At 40.4% G+C, this 19,831-nt stretch overlaps 1 protein-coding gene across 2 annotated transcripts; it reads right to left on the reverse strand.

Annotated features, from left to right (window-relative positions):
• Window positions 1–424: 424 nt before the first annotated feature.
• Window positions 425–19,381, reverse strand: anxa6 (annexin A6). Of its 2 annotated transcripts, none has more exons than XM_008419964.3 (25): window positions 19,236–19,381; window positions 18,284–18,331; window positions 15,407–15,491; window positions 15,203–15,297; window positions 15,006–15,119; window positions 14,839–14,929; window positions 14,672–14,751; window positions 14,521–14,577; window positions 13,695–13,788; window positions 11,109–11,204; window positions 10,962–11,020; window positions 10,696–10,818; window positions 10,541–10,599; window positions 10,160–10,238; window positions 9,437–9,518; window positions 8,679–8,773; window positions 8,408–8,521; window positions 5,626–5,716; window positions 5,481–5,560; window positions 5,153–5,206; window positions 4,955–5,048; window positions 4,748–4,843; window positions 4,573–4,631; window positions 3,441–3,563; window positions 425–786 (listed from the first exon to the last, which is right to left on the reverse strand). In XM_008419964.3, exons 2-25 carry the CDS (start codon window positions 18,284–18,286, stop codon window positions 727–729), a joined length of 1,983 nt encoding a protein of 660 aa, XP_008418186.1. In that variant the 5' UTR covers window positions 18,287–18,331; window positions 19,236–19,381; the 3' UTR covers window positions 425–726. The 2 variants fall into 2 exon arrangements, with proteins under 2 accessions (XP_008418186.1, XP_008418185.1); XM_008419963.3 differs by having other exon boundaries at window positions 3,426–3,563.
• Window positions 19,382–19,831: the final 450 nt, after the last annotated feature.

A 19,831-nucleotide genomic window follows, 5' to 3' on the forward strand; every position in this document is an offset into this window, starting at 1 on the left:
CCAACTGAGACACACAAAAGCAGAGACGGCTGTCACCTCTGTGCAAAGGAAACGCTATCTTAGCTTAAAAGGCCATGCAGAAAATATAATTTAACTTGTTAATTTGTACTTTTTAGCACGCATACCTTGGTATTTACTTATATATCGTTTTTACTTATGCCATCAGCTGCTAAAGCGTACTGGTATGTTTGGCAGAAAGGCCTCGAGTTAGACTGGGTGTTTTCTGATGTATCCATGTGAACATTTTTAAACACAGGATAGGCCTGCCAAAATAAAAACTAATTCACCTAATCTGAAAACAAATAAATAAGGGGGGGTTGTTATTACAAAGTCAAAGACGTTTTTTTGTTTTTTTTTAGTGGTACTTGTTTTATTGGAGATATATTTAAAATCACAAGGCAGAACAATTAGACGGACAACAATCTGAAGGCACAGCATTAGCACATACTAGTCTTTATTCTTCATGTGAAGCTTATTTCCACACCCATGTAAACAACTTAAAAAAGACAAACATCACCCTCCCAGGTGGAGTAACTAAGGCGTGAAACAAAAAAACTGGCTTGAAACGCTGAAAGGTCACCGTTTAGTAGGACACTTGGTTTGGCTGAGGTGTGGCAGCAGTTAGGAACAGAGACCGACGCTGACGACATTTGTTTTGGCTGCGTGAACGGGCTTGTCCCGCGGCCACTGGAGCCAGTGAGACAAAGCTGCAGAGACATGACGGATTTAATCTTCCCCTCCGCAGAGGATCAGCAGGGTTTTACGGTAGTCTCCCGAGGTATCGCCCTGAAACGAATGGGAAACACAGTCACAGGAGGAGTTTCAATTACAGGAAATCACACCGCATATCTGGTGACATTTGGCCATCGTCGAGCTGGAACAGAGAAAAAAGGGTTTACCTTGGACTTAATAGCAGAACTGCAAAACAAAGGCTTTAAAATAGTTGTAATTATAAAAACAAAGGAGTCAAATGTGGAATTACCCTTTCCACTCAGTTGACCCTGAGATGATGAACTTGGAACTTCACCGTAGTTATCTTTTGACAATGTAATGTGAAGGTTTAGGCCTTTTTATTGGTACAGTTCCTCTTTTAGGGAGTTTGCTCTGTGCTTGACATACACACAAAAAAATAACGGTTTATTTCTTATGTGTGAAGAAATCAGGCGGATGTATTTTTCTCATTTTGTGCAAAATGTGTATTGCAATAATGGGCTGTTACTGACTTCATTTCAGGTGTTTTGTTTCGTTTTTTTTTTTTTTCCCTTTCACATTTTCAGTGACTGTATGGCCATCAGGGGATGAAAGTCTTAATCCCCTTTTAAATGCCCCAAGTGGTCAAATTATAGTACCAGCATTAGACAGAAGACAGGTTAGACTGGCATGCAATTAGAGCCGCTTCAAGCATTCAGCATACCAAGATGCGTAATAATCTTCATTAGCATAGTAGACAAAGCATTGGCAAAGCATGAAGAGTGAAATTAAGTAACATTTGTTTGGGATAATGCTGCAAAATGTCAGTAGAATTGGGTAAAATCAGTAAAAGTGGTGCTCATGTGCTATTTATAAGGTAGTTTTTGATTTCAATGATCAATATATTGAGATTTTTTTGACTTGTTCAAAAAAGATGAGGCAGCACAACCTAGCTAGATGTCAAATTATGTGTGCTGCAGGATCAGAAAGGCAAGGTAGACTGTTATTTTGTTATTTTCTAAGAGCTGCAGTTCTCACCACTGAAATGAAGTCACACACCAGTGTCACCTGGGTATTTATAGCAACTACAGCGAAAATAAAACTTGAACACCTTTGAATATAGGAAACTTTAACAAGAGTCAAAAAAAAAAAGGAAATAATTTTTTCACCTCATCATTAAAAAAAAAAAAAAAAAAAAAAAAAAAAAAAAAAGAGTTCACAGATGTTAGCGTTTGACTCTCCCTCCTGCATGTTCTAGTTGCCTTGTTGCTTGAATACTTTTTATAATCGAGTCAAAAACGGTAACAGAAGTCAAGCAAAAAAAACCCAAAACAAGTAAAAAGTGTAAAAAAATAAAAAGATATACACAGATGAAACATGCATCTTTATGGTTGTAACCAATGGCCCTGGTGTTACAACCATGGTGTATTTAAACACCAATTTAAATAGCTATTTCTATTCTACCTTTCAATGATATCCATGTACCTGCATGGGCTTTCTTCCAAGTAGTCCTTCTTTTTCTACCACCATAGATACACTAATATAAATACTATGTGGAAAAAAAATAAATAAAAAAATTATAAATATATATATATATATATATATATATATATATATAAGTGTGTGTGTGTGTGTGTGGAAAGAACTGTTTCTATGTGTTATTTGCATAATTACATTGTAATTATGTGGTTGATTGCGCAGCAAAATGTTTTAACAAATTAATAAAGTTCTGCTTAAAACAAAACCTCACATGCCTACATCACGGTACAGCATTGCAAAACGAAATTTCACTTGCTTAATGAGACATTTGTGTTGCAACTGTATTTCTGCTGATTGAAAGCAAAATATACGTATGTATATAAACGTATTTTCTGTCGCTTGGTTGTTTTGTCTGGCACCTCTATGCACCTGCAATCCTGCTGACATCTCAGTTTAAAATCCCTGTGCGATTTAATGCGATTCTTAGATAAATTCCTGTCGTGTCCACTTCACTTTACACCGACTTGAGATGAAGGCTCTCTTCTGATCTCACCGGATAAACAATTATTTTTTTTAATCAATGTGTAGTTATGAAAGTCAAAGGTTATTTGGAGTGTGTAAATATCTCAAAGCTATTCCTTTTATCCATCCATTTAAACCATGAACACTTTCTGACAAAGTGTGCAAATTGGCATTTCCTCTGCAAATAAAAGCCCCGAAATGTCTAAAGCAGTGAACGTGGATACAAGCAACTCTTGAAAACTGAAATTGAAATGAAAATTAAAGTGATCTCTCATATTTATGTTTCTGCTGCAGCACTTGGTAATATTTCTGTCAAAGCAAATCCAGGGCAATCTGTTCGCTAGTCTTTATTGGTGTCAGGGTGATTTCATCTGTAAGTTATTATAGAACAGCTTTAAGGAACTTCCTATCTCTGCAGCCGCCAGCCAATCACACAGCAGATACGAAGAGGAAGTTGGGTTAGGGAAATTCCTAAACAGCTGTGCGGTAGCCACATGCCTGCAGTCCACCGCAGGAAGCTATAGATTACCGTACCCCACCACCTCACCACAGCAGCAGCGTTTGAAGGACGCTGCTGCTGCTGCTGTGAAGGATCTGCAGATGCATGCTCACACAGAGCAACAAAAAGGCAACAAAGAAAAAAAAAACAGCAGAATAACAAGACAGACACACAAGTAGGATGAGAACACAATCAACTTGGCAAGCGTGTTAGTGTGTCTAGGACTTAGACTTACAATCATAGTCTCTACCTGGATGAATTCATGGAGGGAGACGTCGTGCGTTTCTTTGAACTCTTTGCGAATGTTGAAAAGGTCAACCTCGCTACGGGACACCATGATGCGGATCAGGGCTCTGTCGTCCGTACCAAGTCCCTGAAGAACAAGAAGGTCATGCTGACTAGTCATACTTTGCTTATTCTAATTTGCAGAACATTTAAATACACATTATTTGGGAAAATCCGAGAGAACTGCAGACTTTAGCCCCTTGTTTATTGTTTTACAGTTCCAACACAATAGATTACATTACATATTAATAACAAAAGCACAAACTTTGTGCATAGTTTTCTTCGAAATGGGTAATGGGTCAAGCTCAAATTTCTTAATGCAATAACATGTGTGGTCAGAAAATAAGACTGTTTATTTATGGGCGTGTTAGGCACCACTGTCTTGTTAATGCACCCTCTTCAGGGGCATTTCGTCTTTGGTCTAAAGCAGTGGGATCTAATATTTTGCATTTTGATTTATTTAAACAGATCCATGACAGCGATGGCAGGGCCTCCATGCTTTAAACTGCTGTTTGAAATGAGTGGTTTCTTGGGTCAAGACAGCTCATCAGGAAGAACAATCTTGCTTCCATAAGTCTAAAACAAAAGGTTGCACCCTCTCTGTTTTGGTCAGTCTCTGTGCTCTCCGGTGAGATTGAGGGGGGCTTCTTGGTTTCACATAGGCGTCTACCCTTCACCCGCCTTGCCTACTGGTGGTGGTCGCCGGCATATGGCAGCCTCGTTTCTGTCAGTGTGCCCCAGGACAAGCTGTAGCCACGACCCTGTAGCTTTACACCATCAGCGTCTGAATGTGCGCTTGAATGGGGGAATGACTGAATGTCGCCTTTCCTTGTCTAATCAAAGTAAGCTGTTCTTTCTCTATACAAAGAAAGAATCACCTCAGCGATCGAACGTCACAGTTATTATTTTAAACTCAATTCAATTAAGGTTTCAGTAACATTGAATCAACAGCAGGCATTTAATGGTCCAGTGGGGTTTCCAATGACTTACCCTACCTCACCCACTTGCAAATTATTTCCCATGCTGAAAAATATGATTTAATGAAAAAAAACAGCGATACACTGACAGCTTATTGATTCTGTATGTGTGACCAATACCTTCATGGCTTTATACAAACGGTCTGCAAAGTAAGACGGCTGGTTCTTCACGCTGCGAACTGAACATACGACAGAGAATGAGGGACGTCCAGGGAGGCGTCACAGAACAGACGACGTCAGCAAAGTCCACTTTCAAAAGCAAAATATGAAACTTAAGAATCAATGCAGCCGTTACCTATCGCATAAAAGGCGTTTTTGACGTCGCCAGACATTTCCTTCTTGATAATCTGCTCAATGTCCTTGTTGGTGCATTTGACAAACTCCTGGAACACTGTGATGAGTACAAAGAGCAAAATCACTGAGTGCTGGGACAGAGCCGCCGCCCAGCTTGGAGATAGATTTACAACTAGGCCATTGCTATTGATTCAGATTTGATCTTTACCTCTCCTGAGGTGTGGGAAGCTCCTGGTGCACAGGATGCTCATGAACTTCATCTCCATGTCATCAGACTCTGCGTTGCATGCATCTGCAAGTTCCTGATTTGTTACAAAAACAGAGCCGGAGAGAAAAAGGCTTTGAATCCATTTGTCTGCATTCTAGAGAGTAAAACAAAATGAGATGAAGTCACAAACTGCTTCACCTGAGCGTCTGCACAGGCTCTTTCCACATCTGCAGGTCCATCTTCTCTTGCACCCTGACCATAGCAAATAAGGTCAGATGTAAATTTTGATGTGCCCACCTTTGATCTACTGAATGTCAGCAGTTAACCACAAACGTTGTTATCCTCAGTGCAAGAAAAAAAAAAAATGTATGTCACGACATTCTGAAGGAAATAAATGAGGTGAATAAGTAGATCTTTGTGTCTGCCAGAGTCAGGCGGAGCTGAGAAGACAAACCAGACTTTCAGCCAGTGAGTGGGCGTGGAAATTACACGCAGACTGAGTTCTCATGATGATTATGACGGTTACCTGAACGAGAGAAACAAGGATGCGACAGAAGTGGCCCGATGTGTCTGAATGAATGGCGTCCTCCAAAGACTTCTTGTAGCCTGTGGAGTACAGTTTTTCAGATCCAGAGCGTGATATTAGATCTTGATTTCAATCCCAGACTCACCTTCTCTGTAGGCAGCGTTCATGGCTTGTATTTCCTCGTTTTGTCTGGTAACTAGGATCTCAATCAGAGCGTGCTCATCTGTCCCAGCTCCCTGTTAAAATTACACACACACAAAAAGCTAAATTTTCACAAAATTGTCACCAAGTTCTTGTATCTAGAAGGAAAGCACATGGGGATCTAGTCTTTAGACACTGACATTCATCTTTTAGCCAAGTTAAACTTCTGTTTGTAGCCAAACACAGATAGTTCATCCTAATTATCATACATGGAAAACAAATTATTCTATGGCTATGCATTTATTCATTGTGTACATATTTATTTGTCCTATTAGTAGTATTTTTTTAAGTTAAATGGTTTATTATTTTACGAAGATCTTATATTATGGGATATTTCCATTGATCCCGATGCTCCTTTTGGAAATTATGGAAAATATAGAGATTATGGTCACAACCTAAAAAGCTCTCATGAACGTTTTAGTGGTGCATGATATTTATCGGTTTTCCATAGCTATAATTGTTAGCTCTCAAATGGCTATACCTTACATTTTGTACCGGAAAAATTGAGTTTTGCAATGACCAAAACTACAAAAGTGCAAAAGACATAGGAGAGGAATCGACACCGCTGTGCTAAAGAGCAACCTTCATGTTTTTAGGCTGATGAATCAAAGCTTATTGCTTTTTTAAATGTAAAAAGACACACAGATTGAACCCCAGTTAGTTTTCCTCGACTTTAAAAAACTAAAAGTCTTGTAGTGTTTGCGTCATGTTCCTAGATTGATTGTAAAGTGAACAAGTCCCTAAACACATGATTCTTGCCACTTATGGCGACTGTGTAGCTTTTCAAAAGTAAACCATGCTGGGTATATTTTACAAAATGACAAAGACGACAGCAGGAAACGCTCCTCTAAAAAGTACTGCATCTGGTGGTGTCAAACAAACTGTGAATATGTGTTACAAGCACAGGACAATGTGCTACAGTTTTGCTGACTGACTGGGCATAATGGGAAAAATTTTTCAGATACCACAAAATCACAACTTCAGCCGTCCAGTTATCTGTGGAATCTCAGAAATTACCAAGAAGAAAGAAATAAATGAAACATGGCCACAACCATTGAACTGTAGAAGCTGAAACATGACAGAAAAGTAGCACAAACCTTGTGTTTTTGGGGTTGGAGCCAATTAGCCAGGAGCAGCATTTGAAATGTTTTTGCAGGAATAAGGTCCACGTAACAAAGTTTACTTGTTCAAGTTGATATTAACTGACAGGCTTCTAGCAGCACCAACATCTCTAACATGTTTCTATACAAGCTAAAATTTTCCTGGATGTTGGCTGACGAAGGACTGTTAAAACATGGATTGTGTGTCTTGCAATAACCACTTTTAAAAAATGTCACACACAGAGGCCAGGAGGCATGATGTGGTCATCAGTATCAAAGCAATGTTTTCAACAGTATATGGTTTTAATAAATTCCCATCATGTTATTTCAGAAGTTTAAAGTTTTTTTGTTTTATTTTACTGCAATATTGCTTGCTCGCTCACAAGAAAGAGAAATGGTTAAGTGGCGAAAAGTGAACGGAGAAAAAAAAATAGTGGAGCAACTCAAGAGTGTAAACACTAATAAGCTAGTTTGGTTATCAAATACTTCCTGTGTAATGGCCACAATATTCTCACACCAGCTTTAATCCTCTGTTACACCCACACCAATTTATGAAAGAATTATAAAGTCTTCTTATGCTGCCAAAGTTAGGTTTTTCATTATAGTCAAATTCAAAGGTAGACAATCTATAAACTACAATTTTGAAAGAAAGTCATCTCCTTAAATACTGTCATCCCAGGTGAAAATGTGCATGAAAGTCTCCAAATAGCTGGTTGTCCTCACCTGATGATTGCAACCTACCACTCTTTTCTGCTAAAAACAGAAAATTGGACTTTTTTTTACTCCATTACCATCCTTCTCAATGTGAGCGGTTGCAACATTTATGATCTCAGTTCAGGTTTTATTGAACCGTACAATTATTGCTGTGAAATGCAATAGGCAAAGCAGCTATTTTCTTGGAGCCATTTCCTAATTACATGTGGTGATCAACACACATCTCCTTACTTGAACAGCATGTTCTCTTATGTTTCCCAATTCGAAAAGTAGAAAAAAATGGGCGCATTTAAGTTTTTATATCTAAAGAAAGAAAAACGTTTACAGGTAAAACATAAAATACAAAAAAGGCTCAATTTATTGTATGAGAGCCGTTTGGAATTGTGAATTGTTCATTACACTACAATGCAAATCAGAAAGTCAAATTAAATGGTTGATTTTTCTAAAATTTTCAGTGTGATAGAATTATTCTGAAATAATACACTGACACGTTTTAAAGCTTTTATGCATCTTTACCACGGGTTCCACTAAATCCGAAGGGTCATACAGTAGTTGCTGGAGGGCTGACGGTGTAAATATTTTTACAAGTCATTTCATTTCCCTTTTGAGTTTGAGTTTAATTTGAAGTGATTAAAAAAACTGCATAGATAAAACAAAGTGCCAGCAGGAGAGGTTCCCATGATTTGATTCAAATTGTGTGTTGGTGTCAACATTTATCTTTTAACTGCACACAATCCAGCCCAGCATATTTAAGAAAACAACATTGACATATAGATGGATAAATGGATCTATGGAGAGATATAGTTCATCCATGAGCATCTTGTCTGTACAAGAGATACAAAAAAAATATGCTAAGTCCCACATGCAAATAGAAGAGATCATTAAATGCTTTGTGTCCACCCATATTATTACCTCCATTGCCTTTTTCATCATTTTGGCATCAAACTCTGCTGGGGTCAGCATGAGCCCAATAATTAGCCGCTCCAAGTTCTTTGACAGCTCAGACTTCAGGTCCTTCATCAAGTCCTAGAAGAGGGTCGAACACAGTGAATACAAACACTTTTATAACTAATAAGCTTTACACCCCAGGAGTGGCTGTATATCTTTTATATCTATCCATTGTGTCCTTTCTAGATTATTTTTGTTCTATTTTTTTTTTTTTTTAAACATCTGTTTCTCTCACCCTTCCCAGCAGGGATTTGAAGGCCTGTCTGATTTCCTGCCTCTGGGCATTGCTTCTTTGTGCAACGATGTCAATGATCGCATCCTCATCCGTTCCTGTTTTTAAGCAAGAGGAAAAAACATTTGCTTTACACAAAATACAAAGAAAACTTCAAAAGTCACATTATTGTGCACGTGGAAATCTACCTAAGCACAATATGGACATCTTTGGTGATTTTTTCTTTTTTTTTTTTTTACCAAACAAAACATTTGCATGAGCAAGTTTTTGTTTTAGGTTTTTTGTGGCTTCCCTAGTAAAGTTTTCTTAAATTCCCATCAGAAAGATGCATTTCAACACTTCAGGCTGACTTTTTCACCAGTCATCAGAAGTGGCAAAGGACATTTAAAGTGGTAAGTTTCCTGCGGCACATCCCATGCTTTACAGTTGGTCTTTTTTTTTTTAAGTTCCAAGTTTAATTCACTAACTTAAATTAAAATAGCAACCAAATCCTTGAAGCTTAAGTGTTACTGGCTAAGGGTCATTTAATTACTTACTTACTGTGTGTATAATTTTGACCCTGTGTGAAAAAGAAAAATTTCAATTCCAACCTGGGCTCCCATTTATTTATTTATTTATTTATTTACTTTTAAAGGCTGACGTTTTGTTGTAACAATATTCGACTCTGGAAAAAGAATGGTACAAGTGAGCCTTGAAGCAATATGGCATTTCTCTACTGGTGAGTGTGCGGAAGCTTCAGAGCAGTAATGAAAGATGCATACCAAAACCCTTCATGGCTTTCCTCAAAGCTTGTGCATCGGCTGCAGGGTCGAAATCAGGCGCAGGGCGGACTGTGGACCTCAGCTGAGCAAGTGGAAATTACAAAATTAGAAGAACGATAATCGATAGAGAGAAGAAGATAATCAAACTGGGACAGATCTGATGCACACACTAGTGGTTGTGATTGGTATTCGCATGCTTTGAAGAAAATAAAAAAAAATAAAATAAAGAGGTCAGCAGAACAAGCAAAAGGGAAAATTTTCACATTATAGTTTGCTGTGCAGAGATTATTTAACTGATTGTGGTGAAGTCTGAGCCATATGATAACCAACCCCTGACATTTGAGGGGGGCCGGTGACCTTATGAAGTCAAAATTCACAGCAACACCGACAACGAAAATGTTGGTGGACTCGAGAAACAGCTGGGAGTCAAAGCGTTAGTGAGACAGCCTTTTGTTTATGCCGAGACCTTCCTGACGTTCGTCCTCTGTGCTGCATTGATCTGCACATGGAGGGTCTGGAGAGCAGATTACAAACAAGAACTAGCTGTGTGTTGGGGGCGGGAACAGCATTCTCATCATATCCAAAGTTAAACAAAGCCATCCCTGTGCTCACATGGCCACGGCATGAGCTCAGCTAGAAGCAGATTACTGAGGAGCCAGCAGGTATTTTAAGATTCCAGGTTAACATGCAACGACACATCTAAAGAGCAGATGGGATCCAAACCTGCACTTTGGTCATGGCACTTAATTCCCACATCTTGTAGGCTATCTGAGCAGCTTCGGGGAAGAACTCTCCAGCTAAGCTGCAACAATCAGTTTGACACAACATTGTACACTCAGCAAAGTCAAAACCTCCTGCTTCGCTACACTTTTTGGAAGATTCAGATGTCGTCAAATAAAGTCACTCCTACACACAACGCATTAGCTTCACTAACAAGATTTTTACTTGTGCCTGCAGCGTTAATATGAGGACATGTTGCGCCCATTTTGTACAGCTGCTACAGTTTTATGCACTCTGGGGAAAAAAAAAAAATCAGTAACAGAGTTTGTACTCTAGCACCCTCTACTGGTTATTTCTGCCATCTGCAGCGAGGACAAAACTTACTCATCATCCCCTCCACACAGGTTAAGCAGAGTCCTCTTGTAATCGCCCGACGTGTCGTCCTGATTCACACACACAAGAGACAAGCTAACGTTTCAGATGACCTACATTCCACAAACAATGCATTTAAAATGTTTTACTTCTTGTAATTTCCTGACCTTTATCATGTTGTAAAGCGACTTCTCGTATCTGAGACGGAAACACTCCCGGATGTCCAGCATGTCAATTTCAGAGCGAGAAATCATGATGCGGATGAGAGTATTATCAGCTGTGCCGAGGCCCTAAAAGAGAAAGAAAAAGAATATCTGTGGTAATGTTTAAAATAAAATATTAAACATTTTTCAAATTTAAATCAGTTTAAATAAAAAAAATAAAAACTGTAGCTATACCTGCATAGGCAAATGAAATGGCTACGTGCTCCTACCTTCATTGATTTGTAGAGACGTTTGGCAAAGAACATGGGAACGCTCCTTATGCACTGGACTGTGAAAAAATCACAAGTATCAGGGGCTGGGTTACGTAAACAACGCCGTAGCTTCATTTGTTACAGTAACTCTGAAGTGTTTCCTACCAACAGCCAGCATGAGCCTTTCAAAGTCTCCAGACAGCTCGTTCTTAATGCTATCCTCGATGGACATCTCGGAAATTTTCTCATATTCATCAAAAACTGAACAGAAAAATAAACAAGACAACATATTTTAATGTGAGGTAGTAGATCACTTTAAACTTAATATTTAGTTTCTTTGGGGTTTTTTTTTTGCTTCTGATGGAATTTTAGTGATTTCTTTTAAACATTCTGAGGAATGATGATGCAGCAAACAACTTTTATTCAACATACTTTAGCTTCAGCTTGAATTCCTCAGGATTTTCTCTCATTCTTGGTTATAACTGTGCACATTGTCTCAAATATGAACATGTACTATCCAGTAAAATTTCAATAAATGTTGTGGTGGACAAATTATTACAAGGTAGTACCTGCTGGTTGTATTGCTATATCTTTGTTCTTAATGCTTGTGAACTCTCACCAAATGAAGCTATTTGGGTTACATGTACAAGGTTGGGAGTTGTTTTTCTGCAGCTGCATGAGAACCAGACCGTCTCTCCCCTAGTTTTGGATCTTTGGTATAAAACTCATGCGTTGTCTCTCCCTGGGGGAGCTTTTCATTCAGAACTGCTTCATTACTTATTGTCTTACAAGCTCTCTGTATTGTGCATCTGAATAAACCCGATCGAGTAATTTCACCTGACAGTGCTTGGCGATTAATATTTTTTCCACAACAATGTCCATTAGTCAGTAGCACGATTCTGGCTGGACATCCGAATTTCCTTTTCGAAATAGGATGATCTTATTTAAATTGGTTAAACTGGTATGGACCAAGATTTGAAGCATGAGCCTTCATTTTTCTTTTGGGTTGAGACAAGCTGTAATGTTAAGAAACAGAAAACCAGTTTTGATGTAGGTTTGGGACCACTGTCATGTTGGAAACACTCAGCTACGTCAAACTTTTAACCATCTAGTTGTTGAGTTTAAGTGAAGTTGAAAAAAGCAGGAAGTCCCAGTTTTATATTCAGTCCAATACAAACAAAGTTTCCCTACAGCTTGACGATACCACAACCTTATCTGACACTTGTCAAAATCATTTCAACTCATCTAAATTAATTTGTCATTTTGGCCACAGAGTTCAATCTCTGCGTCGTCAGACCATTAAACACAGGAATATGACATTACCGAACCAGCAGAACTTTCACTCATTTACAGAGATCTTGCTAATAATACATATTTAACAGTTATTTGCTTTTAATGCAGCTTTCTTAAACGTCATCGTATTTTTCGTACTATAAGCCGCTATTTTTTTCCCACGATTTGAACCATAAAGCTTATAACCCGGTGTGGCTTTTCTGTGGATTTTTCTTCAACCACCAGGGGGCTCTGTAGCAGGAAGTGAATCATTGGAAGTCAAATTGGAAAACAAAGAAGAAAGCGCTAATTTTCATTTAGAACAAGCACATGCTAGCAGCAGGCACGACGGAGGAATGTTTTCAAACTCATATGATGATGATGATGTCGTCCTGCCTCAAGTGGAGGAGTTTAAGTATCTGGGGATCTTGTTCACGAATGAGGGAAGAAGGGAGCGGGAGATCAACAGGCGGATTGGGGCAGCGTCTGCCGTGAAGCGGGCGTTGTCCGGGCCCTCGTGGTGAAGAGAGAGCTGAGTCAAAAAGCGAAGCTCTCGATTAACCGGTCGACCTACGTACCCACCCTCATCTATGGTCATGAGCTTTGGGTCAAGACCGAAAGAACGAGATCACGGGTACAAGCGGCCGAAATGGGTTTCCTCCGCAGGGTGGCTGGGCTCTCCCTTAAAGATAGGGTGAGAAGCTCTGTCATCCGGGAGGGACTCAGAGTAGAGCCGCTGCTCCTCCAAGTCGAGAGGAGCCAGTTGAGGTGGCTCGGGCATCTGGTCAGGATGCCTCCTGGACGCCTCCCTGGTGAGGTGTTCCAGGCACGTCCCACCGGGAGGAGGCCTCGGGGAAGACCCAGGACACGCTGGAGGGACTATGTCTCTCGGCTGGCCTGGGAACGCCTTGGGATTCTCCCGGAGGAGCTGGAAGAAGTGGCTGGGGAGAGGGAAGTCTGGGCCTCCCTTCTGGAGCTGCTGCCCCCGTGACCCAACCCCGGATAAGCGGCAGAAAATGGATGGATGATGCAGCTTTTAAGTTGAGGACTATCAATCTGGTACAGGAGGGAAATAGAGCTGCTGCACGTAAACTCGGCATGAACGAATCCATGGTTCGGCGTTGGAGACACAGGGCTGCGTCCTTAATAAATCCAGGAGTGTCCTTTTGGAAAACCGAGAGCGGCAGATATACCGTATATTTACATTTCTAATTTAAAGAAAAAAATCTTAGTAGATGCGTTTTATCGTAAGGTGCGCTCTATAGTCCGGAAAATACGGTAAATACTTCTCTCTCATCTGTCCCACACATGCATTCGTTTAAGTTTTTAGAAACATCCAGCAGGACCAGAACCTGTGAAAAAGTTTCCAGGTTCTACACCAAACCGCTGAGGTTTTTACTGCCACAGAGGCTTGAGGTCACACTGGGAATGTACTGGATGCCTCACCGCCATGCTAATCTTCACATGAACTGGACTCACCCATGCGAAGGTGGGTCACACTGCGATTTCCTAGGATCATGATGAATGTTGCTTCGTCCGTCCCCCACTTCTCCTCTCCAGCAGCGTACAGGTCCTACACAAAGGTGAGAGCATAGACATAATATATTATATTATGTAAATGGTAATGTCTATTATCGATAACAGAACCAGACAAGAATCTTAGCTATAGATGTTATATGGCATTATCTCCGAGAGATCTATAAAGAAATAATTACAATATTTCAGAACAACATACTATAATGTAGCATCTTGAAAACAAACATTTCTTTGACAATGTATCTTTGTATTGCTCATAATTCAGCTGGTGTGCTCCACAAACGTTTTTAGGAAGGCAGAGGCTGCTATTAGAGACACAGCCTCATAGCACCGACTCCAAAAAAAACCCTAACATTTATAAATTAGCGTCAGAATCATAGAAAGCTTGATTTTTAGCTGCCTATTATTTACTCTAGCGTCCCTCGATCTCTAAAACTAATGCAAACATGATAAGATTCTAGAGCTCAAATTCACTTTATGTTTGAGAAAGATGATGCTGACGATGCAACATGAAACGAAGCCAAAACCCAAGGAATCCAAAAAGTTAGTTTGGTGGAATCCAACCTTGTTTTTTTTAAAAAGAGAGACCAACAAAATCTAAACTACATACAACAAACTAAAACTGTAATTTACAACTACTGCTTCAGCCATACTTTACACAACTGCGTATTTGAGTGCAAATGTTTTCTTTTTTGCTAAATGAAAAGTATTTGAATTAACTGAAAGCCTGAATAACCTAAACCTGCATCGTCTGCATAATTATTCTCACTTGTGCGTCCTGCTGCACCAGGTCTGCGTCCACCACTCCTGATTCATCTCTGGTCCCCTGAAAACATGACATCAAATTAACTCACTGCTGATCATCTGGGCTGTAAAGACATTAACGCAACGTCTGCGTCGGGTCTCTTCACTCGACTAACCTGAAGCAGAACAACCAGCATCTTCTTAAAGTGACCCGATGTGTCCGCAATAACATCCTCCTCTATGTCCCTGCCATAGGCTGGAGATAATACAAAATGAAATACTGGCAAATGAAAAAAAAATAAATAAATAATCTCTTAAAATCCAAATGTCCTTCATGTCTTACCGTCCTTGTAGGCCGCCACCATGTCTTGTATCTGTTTGTTATTTCTGGACGCCAGGACTTCTATCAGGCATCTCTCGTTTGTTCCAGCTCCCTGAAGGAGAGCACGAGGGTGAACGTGGAGCAAGGGCTCCTTCGAATAATTACCAGAAGGAGAGTAAATGACATACTTTGACTGCATCATGGATTTCCTTAGCGTCATGGTACGGAGGGGTTCTCATCAGACTCACGATGAGACGCTCAAATTTTCCAGTGAGCTCATATTTCAGATCTTCAATCAGATCCTGAGGAGACAAAAAGGATGTTGCAGGTTGAGAAAAGCGTTTGGGACTGGAACATAAAAGTCCCGTGTGAATCTTTTGTGCACCTGCCCAAAGCTGCATTTGTACGCTGTGATGACTTCTTGCCTCTGTGCGTTACTCCGAGAGGTGATCAGGTCCAAGATCGTTTCCTTGTCACTGCCTGAAGAGCACAAAGCAGCTTTTTTTTTTAGTTTATTCACCGAGCTAGGATGGAGTAAAGATAACATATATCATCCTGATCATGAGTTACAGAGGAATGAGGAACTCACCAATGCCTTTCATGGCATTGTACAGAGTCTCAGCATCAACGCTGGGATCAAAGTCCGGAACATCAGATATTGTACCTCTGAACACCTGTTTGAAAAATAAAATGAAACCGAGATATTTTTATTGAAGCAAGAGAAAAAAGAGTCACGTTACGTTAAGGATGCTGAACGTCTACAACGCATCATGTTATGTCATTGTGTGATCGCCCCATTTCTGTATACTTTGTTAGGTTTGTTTTTAATTATTTTTGAGTTGAATGGTTTTTAACCGATATGTATCAACGCAGTTTATGGCAGAAGCTGAGCTAAATCCCAGTGAGAGCTACAAGTTGTATGAAAAACAACACCATTAAGAATGAATTCTTCTTCCTTCTTCCACTGAAAAAAAGTCATTCCCACCACAGCATGATATTTCATTATGGGCCCGGTGTGTTCAGGGTAGCGTGCATTTCTAATTTTTACACCACATGTAGCACTTTGGATGTTGGCCAGAAAGATGAATTTTGGTCTCATCTGGTTGCAACATCTTCCACACAACTTGTAGCATACTGCAAATGGGACTTATTCCACACTTCCATGGACGGCAAATTTGTTGAGCGCATTACAAATAGTTGTCATGCCGACATATTCTTCCACCTGAGCTATGGATCTGTGGAGCCTCTCAAGAGTCAGCGTGATCCTCTTGATTGTCTTGGTTTTTCATACTCCATCTCTCTCTGCCATTGAATACTGAAGCCCTCCGCAACCCGGTAAGGGTTAAATTGGTATAGGCATGGATGAACTGAGCAATGCTCTGATAGATCCCAAAATGAAATGTTTGATAATTTGCTTTAAGCCTTGTCTATGACCTGTCTGATGTGTTCCTGTTTGTTCTCTATTTTTATCTAAACAACCTCTGAAGCTTTCACAGATCAGCTGCATTTACATTTAGATTAAATTAGAAACAAGTCAATGCACTTCTGAGTAAAGGGTCTTTATATTAATGCACAACCCATTTTCCTATACAAATGTACTTTAAATAGTATTGTCAAAACTTTAATCATTTTCATCTGACTTCACAACTGTGCACTTGTTTGTGGACCTCATAAAATTCCAAATTCAATTTACTGAAGTTGTGGTTAACCTTGACAAACTATGGGAAAGGTCAAGGAAAATGAAAACTTTTCAAGGCTCTACCGACATACAATCATGTCAAGAAAGTACGCCCCTTTACATTTTTTTAGAATCTTAACACAAAAAATATGTGAATCTTAGTTAGAATGATAAACTCAGAGTGACTGGACACCAGTACAAAACTACAACAATTAACCACTCAGACCTCAGCTTGAGGAGAAATAAATCCTGTGTTTAGCAGGAGCCACCCACTCGTGTGCAGAGCGATGCTAAAGTATGCGTCTACATGCGGCAGGTGTCGGGTTGCGCACAGACCACCTGTCTTTACAAGGGTCTGAAATACAATACAACAACGGACACACCTACTGTACATCTACCTCTGCTCCCTCTTGACCCTGAGCCCTTCACTTTGTCCACAGACAGCTGTGAGAAAATAGGTTGATTTACTCTTAGTTCTTACTGCAGCTGCAGTTGAGGAGATTGCTGCAGCATTACGACAGGCAGCGAGAATGTACTCCCTTCTGCCGCCTGCACATGCTCAAATGCTCTGCGACCATCACTCTGCGCGACAGCTGAGCAGCTTCAACCACATAGCAACAAGGTCCCAAATATCTGGCCTTAGCAACTGTAGCTTGTTTTTTTTTTTTTGTTTTTTTTTTGGGGGGGGGTATTTCTTCTAAAATGATCAAAATTCTGCAGATTTTGAAAGTTTGCGCGCCATCAGAAAAGTCAGAGCACCGACTTTGGAATCGTCTCGTCTGCTGCGTCTGAGATGCGGGACGAGGTGGCAGTGACACCCTACACTGCCGGCTTTATGATGGCGAGGGCTCATACAGTGCCAGGTGACAGTGGCCGGCCTCACTTCATTCAGTGGTACACAAAAACCGAGCATGTCAAGCAGACACAAGATCTCCTCCACAGTTTCATGTGGAATTGATAACGACAATATCAATCACAAAACTTGAAGTGTTTCATTGGTATTTTTATGAGATAGATCAGCGTAAAGCAGGACACAGCTGTGACCCGGAAAGAAAACGATCCATTGTTTTAAAAAAATATTCTCAAGTAAAAAAAAAACTAAGAAGTGTTAGCAACATTTGTATTCAGCCTCCTTTACTTGGATAGAAGCAGCCAACCCTGAAGGAGTTGCGGAGATCCACAGCTGAGGTGTAGCTTTTAATTATGCACCCCAATCAGCCCTAATGACAATGAAATGTCCAATCTGAAGTTTGGGTAAAACTGTGCTCCAGTCAGACGAGACTAAAACTTTCTGGCTTACTTGACAGACATTGTATGTGAGGGGAAAACTAGCACTCAACATCACCCTGAACACATCATCCCTGTAGTGAATGCTGTGGAGACAAGAGTTTCATCACTGGAGCAGCTAAGGAGAAAATTACGAGAGGACTATATTACTAGAGGAAAGTCTGTCGGAGGCAGCACATGACTTGACGCTGTCGCAGAGACTCCAACCGACTCTGAATATACAACCAAAAGCAACAATCGAACAATTAAATCAATGTGCGTTCAACTATTAAAATGGCCCAGTCAGCATCCACACTTGAAGTCAATTGAAATAATTTTTTTAAATTGTTGTTCACAGACTCCCTCAATCCAGTTTGTCTAAGCTGTAGTGATTTGACCCTCTGCAAAAGTCAGTGTCTCGATGTGCAAATCTGGCAGAGACATACAAATGCACGTCACAGTTGTCATTGAACGCCACATAAATTCGTACAAGGTGTGACGAGAACAGTTTTGTCTACTCACCATGTCTGTATTTGGTCTCCTGTGTCGCTGCTGCTCAAAAATCTCTTTCTAGAGAGAGAGAGAGGAAGAGAGAGAGAAAATAATGCTGACTAAAAAGCACCATCAGTGTCATTTTGAATTGGACAGTAGCCCTTGAATGTGCAAGTCATTATGATGCAAAGACATATCATAACGTTCCCTTTTAGTGTCAGGCCTGTTTTGCACCTCCTGTAATTACATCAATTTGAAAAAGATGAACAGGTAAATAAGTGTCTGCAGCTGAACTGATTCACTGCATGGAAACTACATTAAATAAACCTGCAGGGAAATTGACTTGCCACACTCTGCCATGCATCAACCTTTAAAAGGATTCGTTCAAAAATCTCATGGAGAATTTAGTTTCAACGTTCTTAATGCAAATGACAGAAACTAATGAGTTTGCATGCAAGCGAAATACAATGCAAACAGTATGCCTGACATGTTTGTAAATAAAAGGAATGAAACACACTCTCCTGGTTTTAAATGCTCAGTGTTTGCGGCAGGACAGCTGTGACGCTTTCCCAAAAATAGCAGGAGGCGTTTAACTTAATATCACAATCAGTGTCTGAAGGGGCACTGGGGCTCTATAAATAAAGGGCCACACCCTTCTCTGTACCTCACACAGCACAAGAAAAAAAAAAACTTAAGCTGTCTGGTTTGGTGAAATAATTTCAACTTTTCCATTTTACTCATTTAGTTTTCTTTATTTCCGATTCTCTAGAAGTGCTTTCATCTTTGCAGCAAGACAGACACACTCACTCACTCACTCTCTCTCTCTCTCTCTCTTTCTCTCGTACACACGCACGCATATATGCACAAATTAAGCATCAGCAAACTTCTCCTGCGAATTCTAACGCAGCAAACCTCGCGTTAAACCAAGCTGGCAGAGACCTGACGCAATATATAGGCTCCAAGTAGGACACAAGGGGCTTACCTTGGCTGTGCAGGAGTAGTCGGCGCTGGAGTACGGTGGTCCTGCTGCCTCCTATAGCAAAAAGCCGCTGTGTCTCCCGCCCCTCCTCTGCGACCAGGCCTGTCAGATTCGGGCATGCCCCGTTACGTGTCCTCTGACGCACTCCATGCGCCGCAGTCGCAAACCGTGCAGTTTTGTGCATAATAGCGCAACTTTGCTCCTCAATGAAATTACTTGACAAAAACCAAACAGAAACCAAACTGATTAGTTGTGCACTTTTTTGTTGTTGTGATTTTACGCACGCATCCAGATGAATGGAAAGTGAGTCTCGTCCACCGTTTCATTTATGACTTAAAGAGACCGGACAAGTGCTTAAAAAAACCCGCAAGATTGACACGTTTCCACGGCGACTTTGATGGTTTGAAATTTGCGTGGGAGCTTTGCAGTTTGGTTATCACACAGTGCAGCTGTAAGAGCTGGCCTGCTCTATTTCTGTCGCGTCAGGAGTCCATTCCAGTAAGCGGGGGAGAGACGCCAGCAGAGCTGAAGGGGGGTTGGGCAAAAGAGAACCACAGACAATGTCAGGACACTCTAGTGTCCAAAATGTAACCAGATTT

The sequence above is a fragment of the Poecilia reticulata genome, chromosome 10 (genome assembly GCF_904066995.2).
Source record: "Poecilia reticulata chromosome 10, P_reticulata-male-v2, whole genome shotgun sequence".
Taxonomy (NCBI): Eukaryota; Metazoa; Chordata; class Actinopteri; order Cyprinodontiformes; family Poeciliidae; genus Poecilia; species Poecilia reticulata.